The sequence below is a fragment of the Peromyscus maniculatus genome, chromosome 7, assembly GCF_049852395.1.
Source record: "Peromyscus maniculatus bairdii isolate BWxNUB_F1_BW_parent chromosome 7, HU_Pman_BW_mat_3.1, whole genome shotgun sequence".
Classification (NCBI taxonomy): Eukaryota; Metazoa; Chordata; class Mammalia; order Rodentia; family Cricetidae; genus Peromyscus; species Peromyscus maniculatus.
In genome coordinates, this window is record NC_134858.1 from 63,371,594 (window position 1) to 63,392,318 (window position 20,725).

The 20,725-nt window shown below is 40.6% G+C and overlaps 1 protein-coding gene and 1 non-coding gene across 8 annotated transcripts in view; both read right to left on the minus strand.

The window, feature by feature from the left end:
• The window catches only part of Trip4 (thyroid hormone receptor interactor 4), a 76,408-nt gene that overhangs the window by 37,615 nt on the left and 18,068 nt on the right, over positions 1–20,725 (minus strand). For 3 of the 7 annotated variants that reach the window (XM_076576535.1, XM_076576534.1, XM_076576532.1), the window contains exons 2-7: positions 13,488–13,657; positions 12,048–12,181; positions 8,732–8,944; positions 6,871–6,949; positions 4,284–4,413; positions 1,708–1,923 (exon numbers count right to left, since the gene is read on the minus strand). In XM_076576535.1, the coding sequence (XP_076432650.1) occupies positions 1,708–1,923; positions 4,284–4,413; positions 6,871–6,877 (353 nt within the window). In that variant the 5' untranslated portion in view covers positions 6,878–6,949; positions 8,732–8,944; positions 12,048–12,181; positions 13,488–13,657. Of the gene's footprint in view, positions 1–1,707; positions 1,924–4,283; positions 4,414–6,870; positions 6,950–8,731; positions 8,945–12,047; positions 12,182–13,487; positions 13,658–16,473; positions 16,604–20,513; positions 20,645–20,725 lie in introns of those variants that run through there. The other 4 variants (XM_042281154.2, XM_042281153.2, XM_006979323.4 and 1 more) reach the window with 4 other exon arrangements.
• LOC121831255 (U1 spliceosomal RNA) lies at positions 11,391–11,554 on the minus strand. The gene has a single exon (XR_006074629.2). It is a non-coding gene; the product is annotated as a U1 spliceosomal RNA (small nuclear RNA).

Below are 20,725 nucleotides of genomic sequence, written 5' to 3' on the forward strand. Positions count from 1 at the left end.
CCCACTATGATAATAATGAACTAAGCCTCTGGCACTGTAAGCAAGCCCCCAGTTAAATGCTTCCTTTCATAAGGTGCCTTGGTCATGGTGTCTCTTCACAGCCGTAGAACAGTGACTGAGACAGAAGTTGGTAGCAGGAGTGGGTATTGCTGTGATAGGCCTAATCATGCTGTTGGTTGTAGGAATATGGAAGACTTTGGGACTTTGGACTAGAAAAGTAGTTGAATGCTTTAACTAAGGCTCCTAGTAGAAGCATGGAAGACAGTGGTGCTAAGAATGATGTAGATTGGGTTGGGGATTTAGCTCAGTGGTAGAGCTCTTGCCTAGCAAGCCCAATGTACTGGGTTAGAGCCTCAGCTCAAAAAAAAAAGAAGAATGATGTAGATTATGACAGCCCAGATCAAGAGGTTTCAAAGGGGAAAGAATATTAGTAAGTGACCTAGAGATCATTCTTGTGATATTTTGGCAAACAATGTGGCCTAGACTTAAGGATACTAGGCAAGTGCTATACCACTTTGCTACCATCCCAGCCTTAAACATTTTCTTTACTTTTTTGTAATGCTAGGGTTTATTATTTTTGTTTTTACTATTTTGTTATTTTATTTGTGAAACAGGGTCTTGCTATATAGCTCAGATTGATCTGGAACTCAGTATGTAGTCCAGGCTAGCCTTATACTATGTATCCTGTGTCTTTAGTCCCTCAAGTACCATGGTTACAAGCATATGCCGCCATACAGAACTCCTTCATTATAAAATTATTTGTGTATGTGTATGGTACCTGGGTTAATCTATGGCCTTGTGCATATTAGACACGTTATACAACTGAAATATATTTCTAACCCACCATCATTAGCATTTTTTAAATTTTATTTTGTGTGTGAGAATGTGCATGAATGCATGTGCCATAGCATGTGTGTGAAGATCAGAGGACAACTTGCAGAGCTGGTTCCCTCCCTCTACCATATGGGTCTCAGAGAGCAAACTCAGGTTATCGGCTTAGCAAGCAGGCACCTTTACCTGCCAAGCTAATTTGTTGGCCCTCCATCATTTTTATTTCTTTATTTTTATCTTTTTGTGTATGATGTGTGCATGTATGTATGTGTAAAAGTATGGGCAGATATGTGTCATAGTACGTATAATGGAGGTCGGGGAACAACCTGAGTTGTTGATCCTCACCTTCTGTCCTGGTTGAGACAAGTTTTCCTTGCTGTTTGTCATTGCACACACCAGGTTAACTGGCCCATGAGCTTCTGGCAATTCTATCTCTGTCTATGTTGCCATTGGAATAATGAGATGATAGACATGTGGTACTGCACAATGGCTTCACACAGGTTGTGAGGATGTGAACTCCGGCCCTAAGACTGGGCAGCAAGAGCTTTACACATTGGGCTGTCATCATCATTATCATTATTATTATTTGTTTTTTGTTGTTGGTTTTTTTTTTTTTTTTTTTCCAAGGCAGGGTTTCTTTTTTGTGTAGCTTTGGCTGTGTAGCTCTGGAACTCTGTAGACCAGGCTGGCCTCAAACTCATAGAGATCCACCTGCCTCTGCCTCCCAAGTGCTAGGATTAAAGGTGTTTCCACCAACACCCGGGCATCATAATTTTTTAAATAAACCAAACACCAGATCCATTAGAGGGAAACCCTTCACAGTCAGACTGCCCCTGTTCTCAGCTCCCCCCAACTCCCCGGAGGCCTCCCACTTACCTACTGTGATAATCGGCTAGTGGATTTTCATCTTCTAGGATCTTCCGCCCTGCAAAGTCAATGGTGACTTTCTTAGAGAGCCGTGAGGCATGTCGGAGTTCTCTCAGCTCCTCCTCTCGTTTCTGCAGGGCTTCTCGCTCAACTTTGGACAGCCACTGGTTAGAATCACTGGCAAAGTAATCTGACTCATCATCAATGACTTGGGTCCTTCGGATACTGAGCAGGAAAAAGGTGGAAAGAACACACACACACACACACACACACACACACACACACACACACACAGCAAGTAGGTCATGGGTTGACAAATATGGACTAATTACCACTTAACTTTTGCTATTGTGGAGGCTCCCATATCAACTATGAAAGGCCAGAATGTTCTAAAATCAGGCTAAGCTCTTCCTGACTTGAAGCTGCAATGTCTATCTTATGTCTACTGCAAGGTTCAGTTCTGCTCCTAGAACTAATCAGCCTCAGGCAGTGGAAGACATACCATCATAATTCACTGTCCTTCCTTTCTGACAAGCCCAACCTTTTACACACCCTTCCATTCAAGCTCCAGCCCTCCCGGCTGTGGATCAAAGGTTACACCTGATGACCGAGATGTACCTTGGTTTTGTCCAATACCAGTTGTTATTCCAGTAACTTACTCAATATCCTACCCCATCTACAATTCATTAGGGTCTGGTTTATTACTCTAGACCCGTCTGTCTGCTGGTGTTTGCATTGAAATCTCAATCCTATGGCTTAATTATTAACACTTAGGGTATTTTATTCATCTATTACTGTAACAGTTTCTATACCCCTCCTCCTCACTCTCTAGTTCTTCATTAATACATGCCCAAGTTCTAAGATTGTAATGATAAGAAACTTGATGGCTGGAATTCTGACAACTTAACCCTCCTATCATTCTACAGAAAATAAACCTGGAGCTCACAGAAATTGAATACACCAAAACCATAAACCTAGTTAAGACCGAGTTTCTCCATAATGACTAATTATTGACACACATAAGCATAAGGAAGACATTTAAATTACATTCATATTCAGGGTACAAAATGATTTTGTATTGAAAGATTTGGTACGGGCCTTGACACAATCTGATGTGTGCCCATCTCCGCTCCCCACTAATAAAATTTAAAAAGATTGTATTTTCCCTGACAGAGGAAATTAGTCTCAGCATCTCTTGTATGGTGAATTAAAGGCTGGCAGTAACTGAGTGAGAGCTGGGCAGCCCTGCTCTAGAGAGTGAGCTCTTTGAGGCAAGGGTTCAGAAGTCTGTCGGGCTCTTCCTAGAGCTAGAAATACAATTTCAATAAATATTTGCTGAATTCATGAATAAAGTCTCCAGGCATGTTCCAGTGCCTTCTCTAGCACAGGGTCTTGGTTCAGTGTGGTTTCAAAGAGTGTGTAACAGTCAGCATCTGGAGGGTTGTACTGGGAGTTTAAGGAATTGACATTGTTCATAGATGTGCTTAATACATTCTGGGGCTCTGGATTAAGTAAAAAGAATGCAGCTCGTGTCTGCCAGGATTTTATTTTTACAAAAGTCTAATGCATGGAGACCCTAGTCCTTATTTAAAAAAACAAAACAAACAAAAACAACAACAACAAAAAAACTCTGTTAAACCAGAAAATCTTAAATATTTATTACCTGAAGTTTTTGATAATTATTTTTTTCTTGAGACAGGGTCTCTCTATGTAGTCCTGGCTGCCCTGGAACTCACTCTGTAGATGATGCTGGTGTTAACTCACAGAGATCTGTCTTCCTGCCTCTGTCTCCCAAGTGCTGTGATTAGAGGCATACACCAATATGCCTGGCTTGGTTTTTGCTTAATTTAAACTTTCTTCAATTCTGTCTTTAGCACAAAAATCTGTGTGCTCTCTGTGTAATATTTATACTGTTCTGCAATATACATGGTTTACTTAACATAGCTGCTCTTTGGTTTGAAAATATAGTCTTCAAAATTTTTTACCCAACAACTAGATAATGTGTTACTAAATAAATAAATGTGATCTGTAAGTTCTTTGTGCAGAATGTTTAAAAAAAAAAAAAAAAGATTTAGAAGAGACAGGTGTGGTGTCTAATCCTAGCACTTGGGAGGCAGAAGCAGGCAGATCTTTGAGTTGGATGCCACACTGCTCTACAGAGTGAGTTCTAGTCCAGCCAGGTCCACATAGTGAAACCCTGTCAAACAAAAAGAAAAGCCAAGATGCCATAAAACCCCCCAATACAGCTAGCTCTTCTTTCTTATGAGCCCTTTCACACTCCACTCCAAGAAGGTATCAAGTATCAAAGCAGTATTTATTTTATGACTTTTTGTGTGCTTTGCCTGCATGTATGTGTGTGCTCTTTGTGAGTGACTGCCGAGTGTCTGTAGGCATCAGAAGAGGGCATCTCTCAGGGACTGGAGCTACAGATGAGTGAGAGCTGCCACACAGGTGCTGGAAATTGAACCTGGGTTTCTGCAAGAGCAACAAATGCTCTTAGTTTGTGAACTGACTCTCCAGCCCTCCGAATGGTGAGAATCTATGGGTGAGTTTCTGTCTTAGCACGTTAGTCTAGCCCACAATACCTAGTTCTGTCGAACGCTAGCAGCTTTTCTTTGTGCTTGATAGCCTTCTCCAAACCAGACTTAATTCGAGATTCTTGATGAGGAAGAAGGTCCTTGGTAGAGATGTCCACCTTTCCAGAATTTTCTGCCCCTGAAATTCAATAAGAAAAACAAATAGTTTCAGCTCTCTCTTATAGAACAAATTTGTTGTATTGTTGTGCAGCAATGAACAAAATATTTGCAGATCTAGTTCCAGCCTGATGATCTGAGGCATTTAATGAAATGGAAACATTTCAGGTCAGGCCCAACCAACATCAAGTGGTATCTGATACTAACAGTTTGTCAAGAAAAAAAAAAAAAAAGGTATGTTTGGTTTATTCTTCTTTAAAGAAATTTACCGAGGCGGTCTTGGCACACACCTTTAATCCCAGTGAATTTGAGGCCAGCCTGGTCTACAGAGTGAGTTCCAGGACAGTCAGGGCTGTTACACAGAGAAACCCTGTCTTGAAAACCAAAAACAAACAAAAAACAAAACAAAAACAACAACAAAAAAAACAAACAAAAAAAAACCCGAAACAACAACAACAACAAAACCGAAACAACAACCACCACCACAACAAAAGAGAGTAGCTTGGGCTACATGAGATCTTATCTCTCTGAAGAAAAGAAAAGGAAAAGGATTCTCAAAGAGGCCAAAAAAAAAATGTCTTTAAAAACAGTCTAGCCTATGTTCAGTTCACTATGTGTCCCAGGCGGGTTTCACACATGCCATGCTCCTTCCACAGACTCCAGAATGCTGTCGTTATAGGTTTATTTGCACCACCATGCCTAGCTTAACTTTTTTCTTTTTATATTTTATTTGTTTTGCGGGGTGTGTGTGTCTGTCTGTCTGTCTGTGTACAAGCCATGAAGCACACATGGAAGGCAGAGAACTTGTGGGAGTCAGTTTTCTCAGCAGAGGGTGCCTTTACATGCTGAGCTATCTCACCAGCTCAATTTTGTTTTATTTTTATTTTTTAGTATATAAGAGTTTTGCTGTGTTATCCAGGATAGTCTGAAACTCTCAAACTCCAACAATCCGCCTGCCTCAGTCTCCCAAATATAATACTTCAGGTATGTGTCACCCTAGCAAAAAGGTCCTTAACCATTTTTGTCAGATGTTCTCAAAAATAAAACACAACATTTTTAGAAAAAAGAGTACAATTCCTATATATGTTCATCCCTTGGATGTCAGCATTTATCTTTATAAGGATTAAAACTGAAAAATTGGAGCTGAGAGCCTGGCACCATAGTACATACCTTTAGTCCCAGCACTCAGGAGGCAGAGACAGGCAGATCTCTGTGAGTTCAAGGCTAATGTGGTCTACAAAGCAAGTTCCAGAACAGCCATGGCTACACAGAGAAACCCTGTCTAAAAAAAAACCAAGCAACAAACAAAAAAATATAGTTTCATCATTTTGGGGGTTGGAGAGATGGCTCAGTGGTTAAGAACACTGATCTTCCAGAGGCCCTGGGTTCAATTCCTAGCATCTACATGGCAGCTCACAGCTGTCTGTAACTCCATTTTTAGGGGATCAAATTCACTCTTCTGGCCTCTGAGGGGAATGGACATCCTCACACAGACATACATGCAAAAAAAACAGTAATGTACATAAAACAAATAAATCATTTTAAAAAAAAAGCAGTATGTAAAATAAATAAAAAATTTCTTAATAAAAAAAGCAAAAACAAGACATCACTGAGAACTTGCATCAGCATAATTCTATTAATTACTAGTAACATAATTAATAGTAATCAATACAATTTATTATTAACTAATTTACAATTATTTTCATTACTATCATTTTTCTGTTCTAGGATAGAATTCAAGAGTCCCAGCATTTAGCTGTAACTTAGCCTGCTTCCATCTGGCATCTCCTCAGTCTCTTTCATCTTCCATGTCCTTATTCTTAAATTTTCAACCCACCATCATAACATCTTGGCCACAGCAGTTCGAACTGTCATTCATGTTCTGATGGTGACTTTCTTTCTATCAGTCTCATTTTTTTCTACTTCATTATTCAGTATCTTCTGTAAGAGTTCTCTCTTCCTTATTGTTTAATCATTTGTTACAGAATGAATATGGATATGAATTTTTTCTTTGGGTTATAATCTAACATTACTGCTCATTTTGCTGCTCAATGGTATACAGTTTTAATAGGAAGTTTTAAAAAAATGCTTGTTGAGGGGCTGAGACATAGCTTAGCTTCAATCACCAGCAGCAAAAAAAAAATTGTTGAGCCAGGCGGGTGGGGGAAATAGGGAGGGGTCAGTACATGCCTTTAACCCCAGCACTTGGAAGCAGAGGCAGGAGGATATCTGAGCCTGGTCTAGAGAGAATTCCAGGACAGGCTCCAAAGCTACACAGAGAAACCCTTCTCAAAAAACCAAGAAAAAAAATTGAATTGTTGAATAAGGGAGGCCCCCTTACATACAAAAAACAGTCTGCCAGGCAATGATGCACACCTTTAATTCTGGCACCAGTGAGCTCCAGGCCAGCCAGAGGTACATAGTGAGGCCCTATCTCAAAGGATGAAAAAACAAAGCAAGAAAGAAACCTGAGATTTACCTGCCATGAGCTTCTTTAGCAGTTTCTGGCTTTTGTTTGAGTCACGCTGTAAAATGTCCTGTTCTTCATTCGTACATACCTATAAAGAAGAAGCAAGAATTATCATTCAGCAGTTGAAAGATATTGCTTGCTTGGAATGCTATAAAAAGTAGCCTCAACAGGTAGATCTTTGAGTTCAAGGCCAGACTGGTCTACACAGTGAGTTCCAGGACAGCAGGGCTACACAGTGAAACCCTGTCTCAAAAAACCAAAAAGTTCATTGCCGCAGATATTCCTAAATAACTAGATGATTATATATATATATATTTATATTAAAATAATATATGTCTATACACATAAATATACATATACCTACTTTCAAAGGAAAAATATTTGCTTCTGTTGAGAATACTGAAAAAAAATCATGGCACTTTTCAAAAGCTTTTCCTTCTAACAATAAACTCCAAATCTGACAATAGAAATTATAAGGAGATGTTTTATTAGAAAGAACCAGAAGCTTGAAGCTAGAGAGATAGCTCAGCAGTTAAGAGCATTGGCTACTCTTCCAGAGGACCTGGGTTCGATTCCCAGCACACACATGGCAGCTCGTAAAGTGTCTGTAACTCCAGTTCCAGGGGATCTAATTCCCTCCTCTGGCCTGTGAGGGGACCAGGTACAAATGTGGTCCACAGACATACATGCAGGCAAAACATTTATACACATAAAATAAGAAAGAATCAGAGGCAAGTATGATAGCCTAGGTCTGTAACCTCAGTACTTCAGTACTTGAGAACCTGAGGCAGGAGGACTACCACAAACTTGAGGCTAGCCTGGTTTATACAGGGAGCTCAAAGACGGTTATTAATGAGCCTGGGCTACGCAGGGAGCTTGAGGCCAGCCTAGTTATGTAGTAACTCACTTTTCTACCTCAGCCTCCAGAGTGCTGGGATTTCATTAAACTTTGTAGGGAAGAAATTTCCTAAGAGAAACGACAGAGGATTTGAATGGCTGTGATTATTAACTCAAAGCAGAGTGTCTTATTTAGGGTTTCTATTGCTGTGATAAAACACCATGACCAAAAGCAATTTTGGTAGGAGGAAAGGGTTTATTTTTTTTAATATCCTTATTTATTTTTATTGAATGTTTTGCTTGCATGTGTGTCTGTTCAACCTAAGTATGACTGGTCTTGCAGAGGTCAGAGGCAGGCATCAAGCCCAACTGGAACTGAAGTAGAGGCAGCTGTGAGCCACCATGTGGCTGTTGGAAATTGAACTCAGGTCCTCTGCAAGAGCAGCCAGTACTGTTAACCACTGAGCCATCTCTAGCCCCCAAGAGGATTGATCTCATCTTGTACTTCCAGGTAATAGCTCATCACTGAGGGAAGTAAGGTAGGACCTCAAGGCATGAACTTGAGGCAGGAACTGACAGGTAAGGTAGGAATGTTGCTTTCTGCCTGCCCACCCACCTATCTGCCTTTTCCTTCCTTCCTTCCTTTCCTCCCTTTCTTTCTTTTAAAGACAAGGTCACATTCTGCAGCTCTAGTTGGCCTGGAACTCACTATATAAACCAGGCTGGCCTCAAACTCAGAGATTCTCCTGCCTCTGCCTCCCAAGTGCTGGGATTACAGGCAAACATCATCATACATCAGCCTGTTTTCTTATATATTCCAGGACCACCTTCCCAGGGGTGGCACTATACACAACTTCAGGGTCTTCCCACAATAATCACCAGTTAAGAAAATGCTCCACAGGACTGCCTATAGGCCAATCTTAGGAAAGCATTTTCTCAACTGAGGTCCCCTCTTCTCAGATGACTCAAGTTGACAAAAAAGAATCAACCCCAGGGCACCCAGTAAAAACAGAACAGGAAAGAAGGACTTTACCAAAGAGCCACAGAATAAGCAGGGGCCAGAACCCTCTTGCTCGCACACGATCCGCCCACAGACCAGACAGTTATTGATGAGCCTGTGCTTCTGGCCCAGGCAGTCACATGGGTGGCGACCAGGAAGCAGGACTGCAAGTTTGTCTTGTCCCTCTCTTGTGTATAAATTGACAAACTTCGTCTTCTTCTTCACCGAGTTGTTGCTTTCTTGTGCCTAATTGTACAAAGACACCACGGGGGCACTGATCAACAACAACAAAAAGAGCCAAGGAGGAATCGAAAGCCTGAGTCCTGTTCAGTAACACCTTACACTTGTCCACACATCACTAAAGAAGGGGATACAGATTACTTATAGTCAGGGGCCCGATCAAAGCAAGGTAATTGTTTTCTAGCACTTGTTTTATTTGTTAGTAGCTCTCAATCACCTAATATGCCTAGAGCAAGGTAAATATAGCAATTAAATCAGCGTCATATGTTTTTAAAAGGAACTTTCTTTTTTTGTTTTTTTGTTTTTTGATTTTTCGAGACAGGTTTTCTCTGTGTAGCTTTGTGCCTTTCCTGGATCTTGCTCTGTAGACCAGGCTGGCCTCGAACTCACAAAGATCCACCTGGCTCTGCCTCCCGAGTGCTGAGATTAAAGGCGTGCGCCACCACTGCCCGGCAAAAGGAATTTTTACAAGTGTAAAAACATGTATGAGTGTGTATATCCCACAGTGTGCATGTGGAGGTCAGGGGACAAATTTCAGGTGTTAGTTCTCTCCTTCTACCATGTAGTTTAGAGGACTGAACTCTGGTCATCAGTTTTGGTGGCAAGCACTTTGATCCACTGAGCCATATTGCTGCCCCTTGAGATATTTAATATTGCACATGCAGATGTTTTATCACCCAAATGTAGTGAGTTGGGTTTTGTTTGTTTTTTTAGTAACATTTGGCTTGAACTATTATGTTCAAACTAGAAGACGACCTTGATCTTTCCGCCTGTACCTCCTGAGTGCTGAGATCACAGGTGCACATGATTACACACTCAGTTGATAAGCAGTGCAAGGGACAGAACACAGGGCTTCTTCATGCACGCCAGGCAAGCCGTCTACCAGGTGAGTGAGCTACACCCTCAGCCCTATTTTTTCTTTTTTTCTTTTCTTGTGTTGGTTATTGAATTCACATTCACAGATCTCAAAGCATAGGCAATCACTAAAATAAGAAAAATCAGTAGGAAACTTATTCATTTAGAAATTAATAAGAAAAGAGACAGAGTGTAACTCTTGGCACAGCATATGGTTAGCATGCATGTGGCTCTACCTTCAATCCCTATTACTAGGGAGAAAAACAGACATAAGAAAAAAGATAACACAATAAAAATAGGAATTTCATAGAACAGGTATTCAAATGATCAATACAAACATGAAAAGGTGTGCAACATCTTTAGCCATTAGAATAAGACAACATAGCACTTGGTGTCATTCAGTGGTTGAAGTACTTCCTTAGCATACACAAGGCTGTGGGGGATAGGGATTCAAAGTAAAGAATATATAAACATTTCTATAGTTCTAGATGCATGCTGCCAAACTCTAATTTTATTTTTAATCATTGACAATCTAATAGGAAATATCTCAGTGATTTAATGTGTATTTATCTGATTAGTATACACATCTTGGTTTGTTCATGCCTTGGGGCAAAGGCATGAGAGACTTTAGGTACTAAAATTGAACAAGTTCAAAACAAACTAGGAGTATGAAGAATTGGTCACCCTGGTTCCTAGTGAGTTTAAATACCCTTATATAACTATTGGTTATATGTTCTTTGTTCATTTGTGGTAATCTTTTGTAAATTTCATTCCCCTTGTTTTTGCTTTAGTTTTACTTTTTTTTTTCCCAAAGATTTATTTATTATGTATATATACAGTGCTCTGCCTGTGTGTATGCCTACAGGCCAGAAGAAGGCACCAGATCTCATTACAGATGGTTGTCAGCCACCATGTGGTTGCTGGAAATTGAACTCAGGACCTCTGGAAGAGCAGGCAGTGCTCTTAACCTCTGAGCCATCTCTCCAGGCCCCACTTTTTAGCTTTTTGAGAAAAAGTTTCATTCTGCAGCCTAGGCTGGCCTTGAATGTGAGAAACTTCTGCTTCAGACTCCTGAGCACTGGGATTATGGCTTGAGGTCACCATGTCCACTTCTCACCCATTTTTTATGCATGGTACCATACTCCTTAGATTAATTCATTTTCTTCTTTTGGGACATTTACCTTGTCAAGTTGTGCTGACTATAAATGTTTCAGTTATCTGGGTACAGTGGCTATAAACTGAGCACTTGGAAGACTGAGACAGGAGGGTTTGGAGTTCAAAGACAGCTTGGAATACACAGAGAATTCTAGGCATGGTTATTAATGAGTTTTGAAGACTGAATAATGATAATAATGGTAGAAGAGAAAACTTTCAAAACAGGAATACTATTCATCTATCTTTTCTTGTTTTTCAGGTAGAGTCTCACTATGCATTCCAGGCTGGCCTAGAATTCACTAAGTAGCCCAGATTGGCCTGGAACTCTCAATCTTCCTGCCTTGGTCTCTCAGTTGCCTAACAGTTTGGTTTGTTTGTTTGTTTGTTTTGGGGGGTGTTTTTGTGAGGTTTTTGTTTTGTTTCGTATTTGTTTGTTTTGATGCAGGGGAGAGTTCAAACACAATTCCTCACCACCACAAATTATGTAGTTGAATTTCCCACATTTGTGAAAATCACAGAGGTCAACACATCCAGAGTGCAATGGATAAGCCTGGCGCTGGGAAAACCACATTTGTGATCATGGTATTTCCCCTGCTAGGTAAACAGGCCTGGCAATTTTAGTAAAAGCAAGAACTATATAATCATTTAGTTTTTACTGCCCTCTCAAATGTTGAAGTCGAAAGTAGGGCGCTTTTTAATTATTATCCATCCAGGGCTAGGAATATACCTCAGAGGCAGAGTGCTTGTCTCACACGCATGTACAAGGTCCTAAGTTTGATCCTTAGTATTAAATAAAATAAGTCTTGTAGAGAGTGGTGGCACACAATTGTAATCTAGAACTTGGAAGAGGGAGGTAGGAAGAAGGAGTTCAAGGATAACAGCAAGTTAGAGGTAGCCTGAGCTACACGCTGCCTTATCTCAAAAGGAAAAAGGTCTGCCACACCACACAGAAAGAAGTATGTCAGCTTCTGTCCCTAAAACCCACCCATTTGTTAAAAACCACCTTGGTAGACCAATTTCTACACTTGGTCTCTGAAACATATTAGTCATTTCCTCTTCTCCACACAGCCAGGAAAAGCTTAATTTTGTAAGCACTTACCTTGGCTAAATCTAAAGGTGTTTTGACCTCTACAGTTGGATCAGGTTCAGGAAATGTAGGAACTTCCTGTTTGTTTCTTCCTTTTCTCCTACTCCGCTTTAGCTGGTCTACTGATCTCTGTGTATCTAAAACTTCTTTACAGAATAAAATAAAATACACACAATACAGAAAGAGAATAGCAAGGTTTATTACTTAGTTTTTGTAGGTAAAACCTGAAGGTAATTCTTAATATTTACAGTCAAGACACAAAATCAAGCAGAACTACTCTCAATTCAAAATTAAACCATCTTCATGATGGTGGTCAATAATAAATAATTCTGAACAGAGCTAATGATAGAGAGTGCTTGCCAAGCACCCTGGATTGGATCCCCAGTACTGGAAGAAGAAAAAGAAAAAGGAGAACCCAAATAATACTAAATGGAAGTTAATAATGTAATATTTTACACTGTGTAATAATGACATATTATTTAGTTTGGTGTTCATCATTTGTGCTATATAAATATCATTCATAATCAGTCAATACTTTCACTCAAGTATACACACATCATTAAAAATATTTATGAAAATAGGGCTGGAGCCGGGTGTGGTGGTGCTTGACTTTAATCCCAACACTTGGAGGAAGAGGCAGGCAGATCTCTGAGTTTGAGGCCAGCCTAGTTTACAAAATGAGTTCCAGTACAGCCAGGACTGTACAGAGAAACCCTGTCTTAGAAAAAGAAAAGAAAAAAACGAAACAAAACAAAACAAAAAGAACAGGGCTGAAGAGATGGCTCAACGGTTAAAAGCACTGGCTAGGCATGGCTCAGTTTCAAGTACACACACATGGCAACTCAGACCGTCTGAAACCCCAGTTCCAGGGAACCCAGTTCTGTCCTCTGTTCTGCAAGGTCACCAGGGATGCATGTGGCATAGACATACATGCAGGCAAAACACTCATACACATCAAATAAATAAATTTAAAAAGAAAGACATCTTAAAAAGTATATTTATAAAAATAATTTTTTGTAGTGTTAGGGATTGAACGCAGGCTCTCACACACGTTAGACAAATGTCTTATCACTGGGTAAGACTCAGCCCTTGAAAGATATTTCTTTTATCCATTTGTAACTTTTTGAAATTATTCTGAAGTTATTACTGTGCCTAGAAATGGATTCTTTTGTGATTTTTTTTTTTTTTAATTTAAAAACGGTGGCTGGTACCCAGCATGGTGGAACATGCCTTTAATCCCAGTACTTGAGAGGCAGAGGCAGACAGAAAAAGCCTGATAGGTTAGAGCAATATTTATTACTAACTGAATAGACCTAAGCTGAAAACATGTACACATAAGATTCTGTTTAAGTTAGCTGTGAACAAGTAATACCTTGTGGCAGAAAACAGTGAGCTTTAAAGCCAAGCACTTACCAATAACACTTCAATTATCACTTTACCACGCTAACTTACCATCTTTTTTCCAGCCCTGCTGAAAAGACTCGGAAATCAACTCCTGCTCCTTCTTTTGCCATCTGGCGATAAGAGCTTCTATGAACTGGCCTTTCTCCCCCTCGTCCCCCTGGAGAAGGTCTGTCACGTACTCTCGCAGCTCTTCAGCACTCTCGATTGACAAAACATACCTCAGAGGTAAAGACAGAAATTGTTGAAACAAGAATAGCTTACTGTATGACTTTCAGAAATCATAACAGGGATGAAGGTACTAAACATTATTCATCAGGGCTGAGGGTAGCTTAGTCATACAGAACTTGCCTAGCACACATGAGGTTTTGGGTTCAATTCCAGCACTACTTCAAAAACACAAACAAACAAAAAGCATTCATTAATTTATTAAGAGGGTTTACTTTGAGCCATGTACTATGCTAGGTGCTAAGGATATAAATCTGATGAGGACAGAGACCCTGGCTTCAAGTAGGTCATAATCTAACTTACACGGTAGGCATTTACTGTTTCTCAGGATTTTATGAAATTTGTGTGGCTGGAGAGATGGCTCAGCAGTTAAGAGCACTTGCTGCTCTTGCAGAGAACATGAGTTCAGTTTCCTGCACTCATATGGTGGTTCACAATCCTCCGTAACTCCAACTCCAGAGGATCCAACATCTTCTTCTAACCTCTGTGCGTACCAGGAACAAACACAGTACACAAACCTCCGTAGGCAAAGCACTCACACACATAAAATAAATCCATCTTTTAAAAATGAAGGAATTGGGGGCTGAAGAGATGGCTCAGAGGTTAAGAGCACTGGCTGCTCTTCCAGAGGTCCTGAGTTCAATTGCCAGCAACCAGAACACTGTATACATAATAAATAAATAAACTGTAAAGAAGGAACTGTCCCATCTTTGGAAGCACATGTACTAGAAACAGGTGTGTGGAAACTGCAGCCTATGGGCTTCATGCACTCCAGGACAGCTATGAATGTAGCTCAACACAAAATTTTTGGCCCCCTCCTTTTGCTAACTCTATCACATGATTCTGAAGTGTGAATTTTGTAGATGACAGTATCTCTCAGAAGGTTAAATATGGGATGATGAGACACCTCAGCAAGTAGACGTGCTTGTCACCAAGCCTAATGACCTCAGTTTGGTGGATCTAAGTGGTAGAAAAAGAGAGTCGACTCCCACAAGTTGTCCTCTGACCCCACAAATGTGTGTACACATTCATAAATAAATAATTTAAAAGTTTTTTTTGTTTTTGTTTTTGTTTGTTTGTTTTTGTTTCTCTGTGTAGCTTTAGAGCCTGTCCTGGAACACCTTTAATCCCAGAACCCAGGAGGCAGAGGCAGGTGGATCTCTGTGAGTTGGAGGCCAACCTGTTCTACTGAGTGAGTTCCAGGACAGCCAGAGTTACACAGAAAAACCCTGTCTCAAAAAAAAAAAAAAAATTACATTTTAAAAAAACTAGAAAGTTATGCTGGAAAGTGTGGCATATCCCAGAACTCAAGAAGCAGAGGCAGGTGGATCTCTGTGATTTTGAGGCCAACCTGTTCTACAGATCGAATTCCAGGACAGCCAGGGCTACATAGAGAAACCCTATCTTGAAAAAACAACAACCAAAATTCTTTTAATATTTAAGACACATATGAAATTATCCACATTCTTACAATATTACATCTGTGTTGTTCTCAATTAAATGTCAAACAAAGCCCAGCAACTGCTTTCATCCTGATGTAATAGCTTGTTGCCAACTAGTGAACACTTAATAAGTACTTTAAATAATATTATAGCATGCGTAGCCTGAATGCTTATGATCAGCAGGCTTCTGTCTAACTTATAATGTTTTCAAAATGTAAGCAAATGGTAAGCCATACTTACAGTTTCAACTTTAAGACACTCAGGTTATCTGAACTCTTACTTGTCAAGAAAGGAAAAAAAACTAATTTCTCTCAGCCTCAGAAAACTGACCGTATTTCTTATAATTCTGGAATAGCAATTAATCCAGTTTCTTTTTGTAATCTTCCCTCCACATGGATACTTTGAACCTCAGCTTCTGCTAATTTTGTTCTCAGGTGAGAGGCATCTTTTCCAGTACATTTTAAAGAGTCTCAAATCATAATCCATATCCTTTATTGGATAGTTTATTTAGTATTGAAAAGATTATTCTGTGTTCCCAGAAAACCCTCAGCTTCTTCACATCGCAGAACTCGTCAACACAGTAAACCCAATTTGTCTATATCATCTTGGTTGCCCCAGAGACTGGCTTATAGCAACAAATTAAGTTAGTTATTTCAAGCAAATATTAAATAATCATCATCTGTTTCATAAGAATTTTAAAGGCAAGCTCTATTAATTATTCATTTTCTAAATAAAGGGCTGGGAGTTATAAAAGAGTAAATTCATTTGCTGAAGGTTCCAAAACTGATTAAGTGGCAACAGATAACCGAAGCTGTGACTCTCCAATTAGAACTATCTATACTGTACTAATGTTGTCCCCATGTAAATTATGGATTCTGTTTGATACAAACTACAACGTTCAGAGTAAGAAATTTCTAGAAAGCGAGTCTTGATTTGTTCACTCTCCACACAATCTGTAAGCAAACCAGTTCCCGAGACAATCTTTTTTTTTTTTTCATTTTTCTTTATTAAGAAATGTTCTACTCACTCTACATACCACCCACAGATCCACCCTCCACCCTCCTCCTAGCCACCCCACATCCCCCAAATTAAGGTCTCCCATGGGGAGTCAACAGAGCCACCCGAGACAATCCTACAGGTCTAATTATTACGATGCTGTCAGTTTCCTAGGAAAGTGCGTATGGTCTGACATACTGATGTAGGGGCTAAACTGAAAAAGTGGAGGCTAAAATTCAAACACTAAAGTCCCTCGGCAGCCCCTTTTATCATATTTCTTATCAACTTCTTAGTCCTCTTGGCTTTCCGGTTCGCCCTACCGGGTCGTACCACAAAGTTGCTTCCCGCCTCGTCCCTGGAACCCATCTTACTGTATGATCTCCTCGCTGACATCCAGGGCGAAAGTTTTCCGCAACTGCTGTGTGCACCAGTGTACCAGCGGCTCCAGGGACGCCGCCCCAGCCACCGCCATCTTCCCCAACCGGAACCAGCTGGGCTGCAAAAGCTTCTCGTCCTGCGCCGGACTAGTTCCCTTCACAACGGCGACCTCGCCGCCTAGGGTTCCGCAAGCTTGCACCGCCCTGCTCGGTCGCACCACCTTTGAGGCTGATCCCGCCTACTTGGGCCGCCTCCGGCTTCTATCAGCTTCCGGGTCTGTTTACACGTGTGTGTGTGTGTGGGGGGGGGGTGCTCTGCGCTTGAGTGATTTTTCCACATACAGGTGTACCTCCAGAAAGTATATTGGCAATTGTGCTAAGACAATATATGCACCTATAGAAGAGCTGTAATGGGAATAAAAGAAAGTAGGACCCCGAAGGATGGGTACAGCTTTCAAATTTAGTCGGGTTCCAAATGTAGAACATTTACAACAGCTCTAGTCAGGAAGATAACAAATCCAAAGCCTGTTTGTGATACGAAGTGAACTCAAAGCCAGTCTTTGTAACTTAGCGAGGCCTTGTCTCAAAACAGAAAGGAGGTAAGGTGGAGGGAGACAGGGCATAAAGCTCAGTGGTACCCTGCCTGCTGAGCATGTGAAAATCTCGGGGTTCAATCCTCAGCCAGACAAAGCAAAACAAAAACTCCACTCCTTGCAGGCTGTTTGTAAGTACTGTAGTAGTTTTTGTTCTGATGATGGTGGTGCTTATTTTTAGTGCCATCTGTAATTGAGACTAGAATCACACCACTACACATGAAGACTAACAACCATCTGGAAGTCCAATTCCAGGGACTCCCACACCCTTTTTCTCTGGCCTCCACAGGCACCAGGCATGCATGTGGTGGTGCACTGACATACATGCAGGCACTTACACATACGGGGGAAAAAAAAAAACTTAAAAAAATAAATTACATTAGCTGGGCATGGTGGCACATGCTTTTAACCCCAGAACTCGAAGAGGCAAAGGCAAGGAGACCTTTGTGAGTTCAAGACCAGCCTGGTCTATGTAGTAAGTTCCAGGCAGCCAGGATTACTAGTGATGCCCTGTCTTAAAAAGTTATCATATTGGGGCTGGAGAGATGGACCTGCGGTTAAGAACACTGACTGTTCTTCCAGAAGTCCTGAGTTCAATTCCCAGAACCCATATGGCGGCTTACAACCTTCTATGCCACAGAATCTATGGGATCTGATGCCTTCTTCTGGTCTGCAGATGTACATGCAAACAAAACATCAATATACATAAACAAATCTTTAAAAAATTATCATATCTATTTGTGTGTTTGTCCATGTGTGTATATGTCTGTGGGTTACCACAAACGCACAATGCACATGTGACAGAACTTGTGGGTGAGTTCTTCCCTTTTACTGTATGTGTGGGTCCTGAGAATTAAACTCAGGTGGTCAGGCTTGGCAGCAAGAGCTTTTACCTTCTAAACCATTTTGCTGGCCCACCAGCTTTTCTAAAAAAAGCAAAATACAGTCAATGTTCATTAATGGTGAGAATAAATTTTATCCTTTCATAAAAATCTGATGCATTCATTTTTAATTCTAGTTTATTCAAATCATCTACTCTTCTATATTTATTCACTCCCATAGTTTAGCTCAGTGGTAAAGACTGTACTTAATTGGGTCACATCTCCTGTAGCAAGGTATAAATTTAAACAAATTCCATTAATACATAATACACAACTTTTCTGTTCCCCTTTTCTTGAAAATGTTTGTAACTTTCCTTTAAGACATTTATTTTGTACATGGGCGGGGGTGTTTCAGTGCTGTGGCACCCAGGTAGAGGTCAGAGGACAACTTGCAGGAGTCACAAGTTTCCTTCTACCTGTGGATCCTGGGACTGGAACTCAAGTCATCCAGTTAGATGGCAAGAGTGCTTACCTGCTGAGCCATCTTGCCAGCTCTGCCGCAACTTTTCTTAATGTGTGAGGTTTTCAAGATGTTTATATTTAAGTCACACAATTCTGTTTTATTTAATTTTAAAGAAGGCCTTTTCCAAAGCAATCTTTTTGTTTTGTTTGAGACAGGGTCTCTCTATGTAGCCTTGATTGTTCTGGAACTCCATATGTAAACAAGTCACAGACACCCTCCTGCTTCTGCCTCAGCCCCAATCATCATCATCATCATCATCATCATCATCATCATCATCATCATCCCATCCTTCTAGACAGGGTTCATGCATCCCAGGCTGGCCTCAAACTCAGAGACCCACATGCCTCTGCTTCCCAAATGCTAGGATTACACTCATGCTCCGTCGTGCCTATCTTTATGTAGTGCTGCGGAGCAAATTCAGGGGTTTATGTATATTAGGTGAGTGCTGTACCTACCAATTAAGTCACATTCCCAGCCCCCAAAGTAGCCTTTTAATTAAAAACATTTGGTAAGTATCATCCTTTTTTGTGTGTGTTTTTCTCTAACGTGCATCCCTCATCAACATCATTTGTGTTAAAAGACAAAAAACAATCACAACTACAATAATATGTAGATTGTCCATGTATGAAGAGGTATATTTGACATTCTCTCTAGCCATTTGGTAGAAATGCAAGAGAAAAGACACATTCTCTAGGTCCTTTTTCTCTGCAGGACTCTGGAATGTGAGCTTAACTAAGCAATTCAGACCTGAGTAGAAGGTCTTTAACTGAAAAGGAAACAATGCCACTTAAGAGCCAGTGTGCATTTTCATGAGGCTAAATGACAATAAAGGAATGCTTGTTGATTTTTCTGGTGGGAATTTGGTTGTAATCTAACACTCCAGGGTTAAGATAAACTACTATTGCTAATATTATCATGTTAATTCAATGACTGTCTAAGCCCTTTATTTTCCTTTTTTAAATGATTTATTTGTTTTTATTTTATGTGCATTAGCATTTTGCCTGTATGTATGTCTGTGTGAGGGTGTCAGATCCTCTAGAACTGCAGTTACAGACAGTTGTGAGAGGCCATGTGGGTGCTGGGAATTGAACCTGTGAACCTAGGGCCTCTGGAAGAGAGCAACCTCTTAACTGCTGAGCCATCTCTCCTCTATTTTTTTTTCCAGGGTGTGTGTGTCTTTCTTTTCTTTGTTTCTTTTCTTTTTCTCCTTTCTCCTTTCCTCTTTCCTTCCCTTCCCTTTCTTTCTCTTCTCTTCCCTCCCCTCCCCCTCCCCTCCCCCTCCCCTGCCCCCTTCCCCTGCCCTCCTCCCCTGCCCTCCCTTTTCTCCCCTCCCATTAGTCCCTTTCCTTGCCTTGTGGTGTAGCCCAGACTGGCAAGGAACTCACTGCCTCCTCAGGGCTGAGATTACAAGGTTCACTAGGCCTGGCTTTGAAATCTGTAGGTTGTATAACACCATGAATTGTTGGTTTGGTTAAGGTCCGGAGCAGATTTTGTTGCTGTTCGAGCCTAATTCACTGGAGAGAAGTAGCTCTGTACTTATGCTTTGAAGGTGGCCTTTCAAACAAGTGTTAGTGGGAAGCATCCTGCAGCAAGCACAAATGCTCTCGCTCCGTGCATGACATTCAGAACAAAGACAAATTCTTAGGAATATTATGATTTTTGAAGCATAGGGTCAGAAAATATTATGATTTCTTTATTATAGCATTATTCTCACGTGGGTTGGAACTGTAGTCTTTTTACACTTAGCAGATTTTTAGCTTTGTGGCCATGTTTATTCATTTTTATGTGTGTATGGACAATTTGTCCAATTTTTTAGTCTTACGTGATCTGAAAACGTTTTTTAAAAACACTGTAAAAAACTAAATTGCGTTTTCCTTTCTCCCACCTCAGAAAGTTAATTTAAAACACTGTAGATATTAAGGATATTAAACTTTAGCTTTGATTTGCATCTAAAAATCCACTTAATTTTTATTTTCACTTTCAGGGTTTAATCACCATGGATTTAACTCTGTGGTAACTTTTGAAGAAATATTGCAATTCCTATCTTTACTATGTTTTATTTTATAAGCCGACCCACTTGGCTAGTTCACAACCTACCTCGGGGCCCACACTTGGCGCACCCCTGGAGTCCTGGTACCGCCCACTAGGAGTGGGTACGAATCACGACCCCTGGGGCTGATGGACTGGCCAGCAAAGCCTGGTCTCGAGGCTGTCACCCGCTGGACGCTGCCAATTGGTTCAGGGTGAAGGCGCGGAACCAATAAGAGCCACGGTTCTCAAGAGCTTGGAGCGCGCGGGAAAGAGAACCA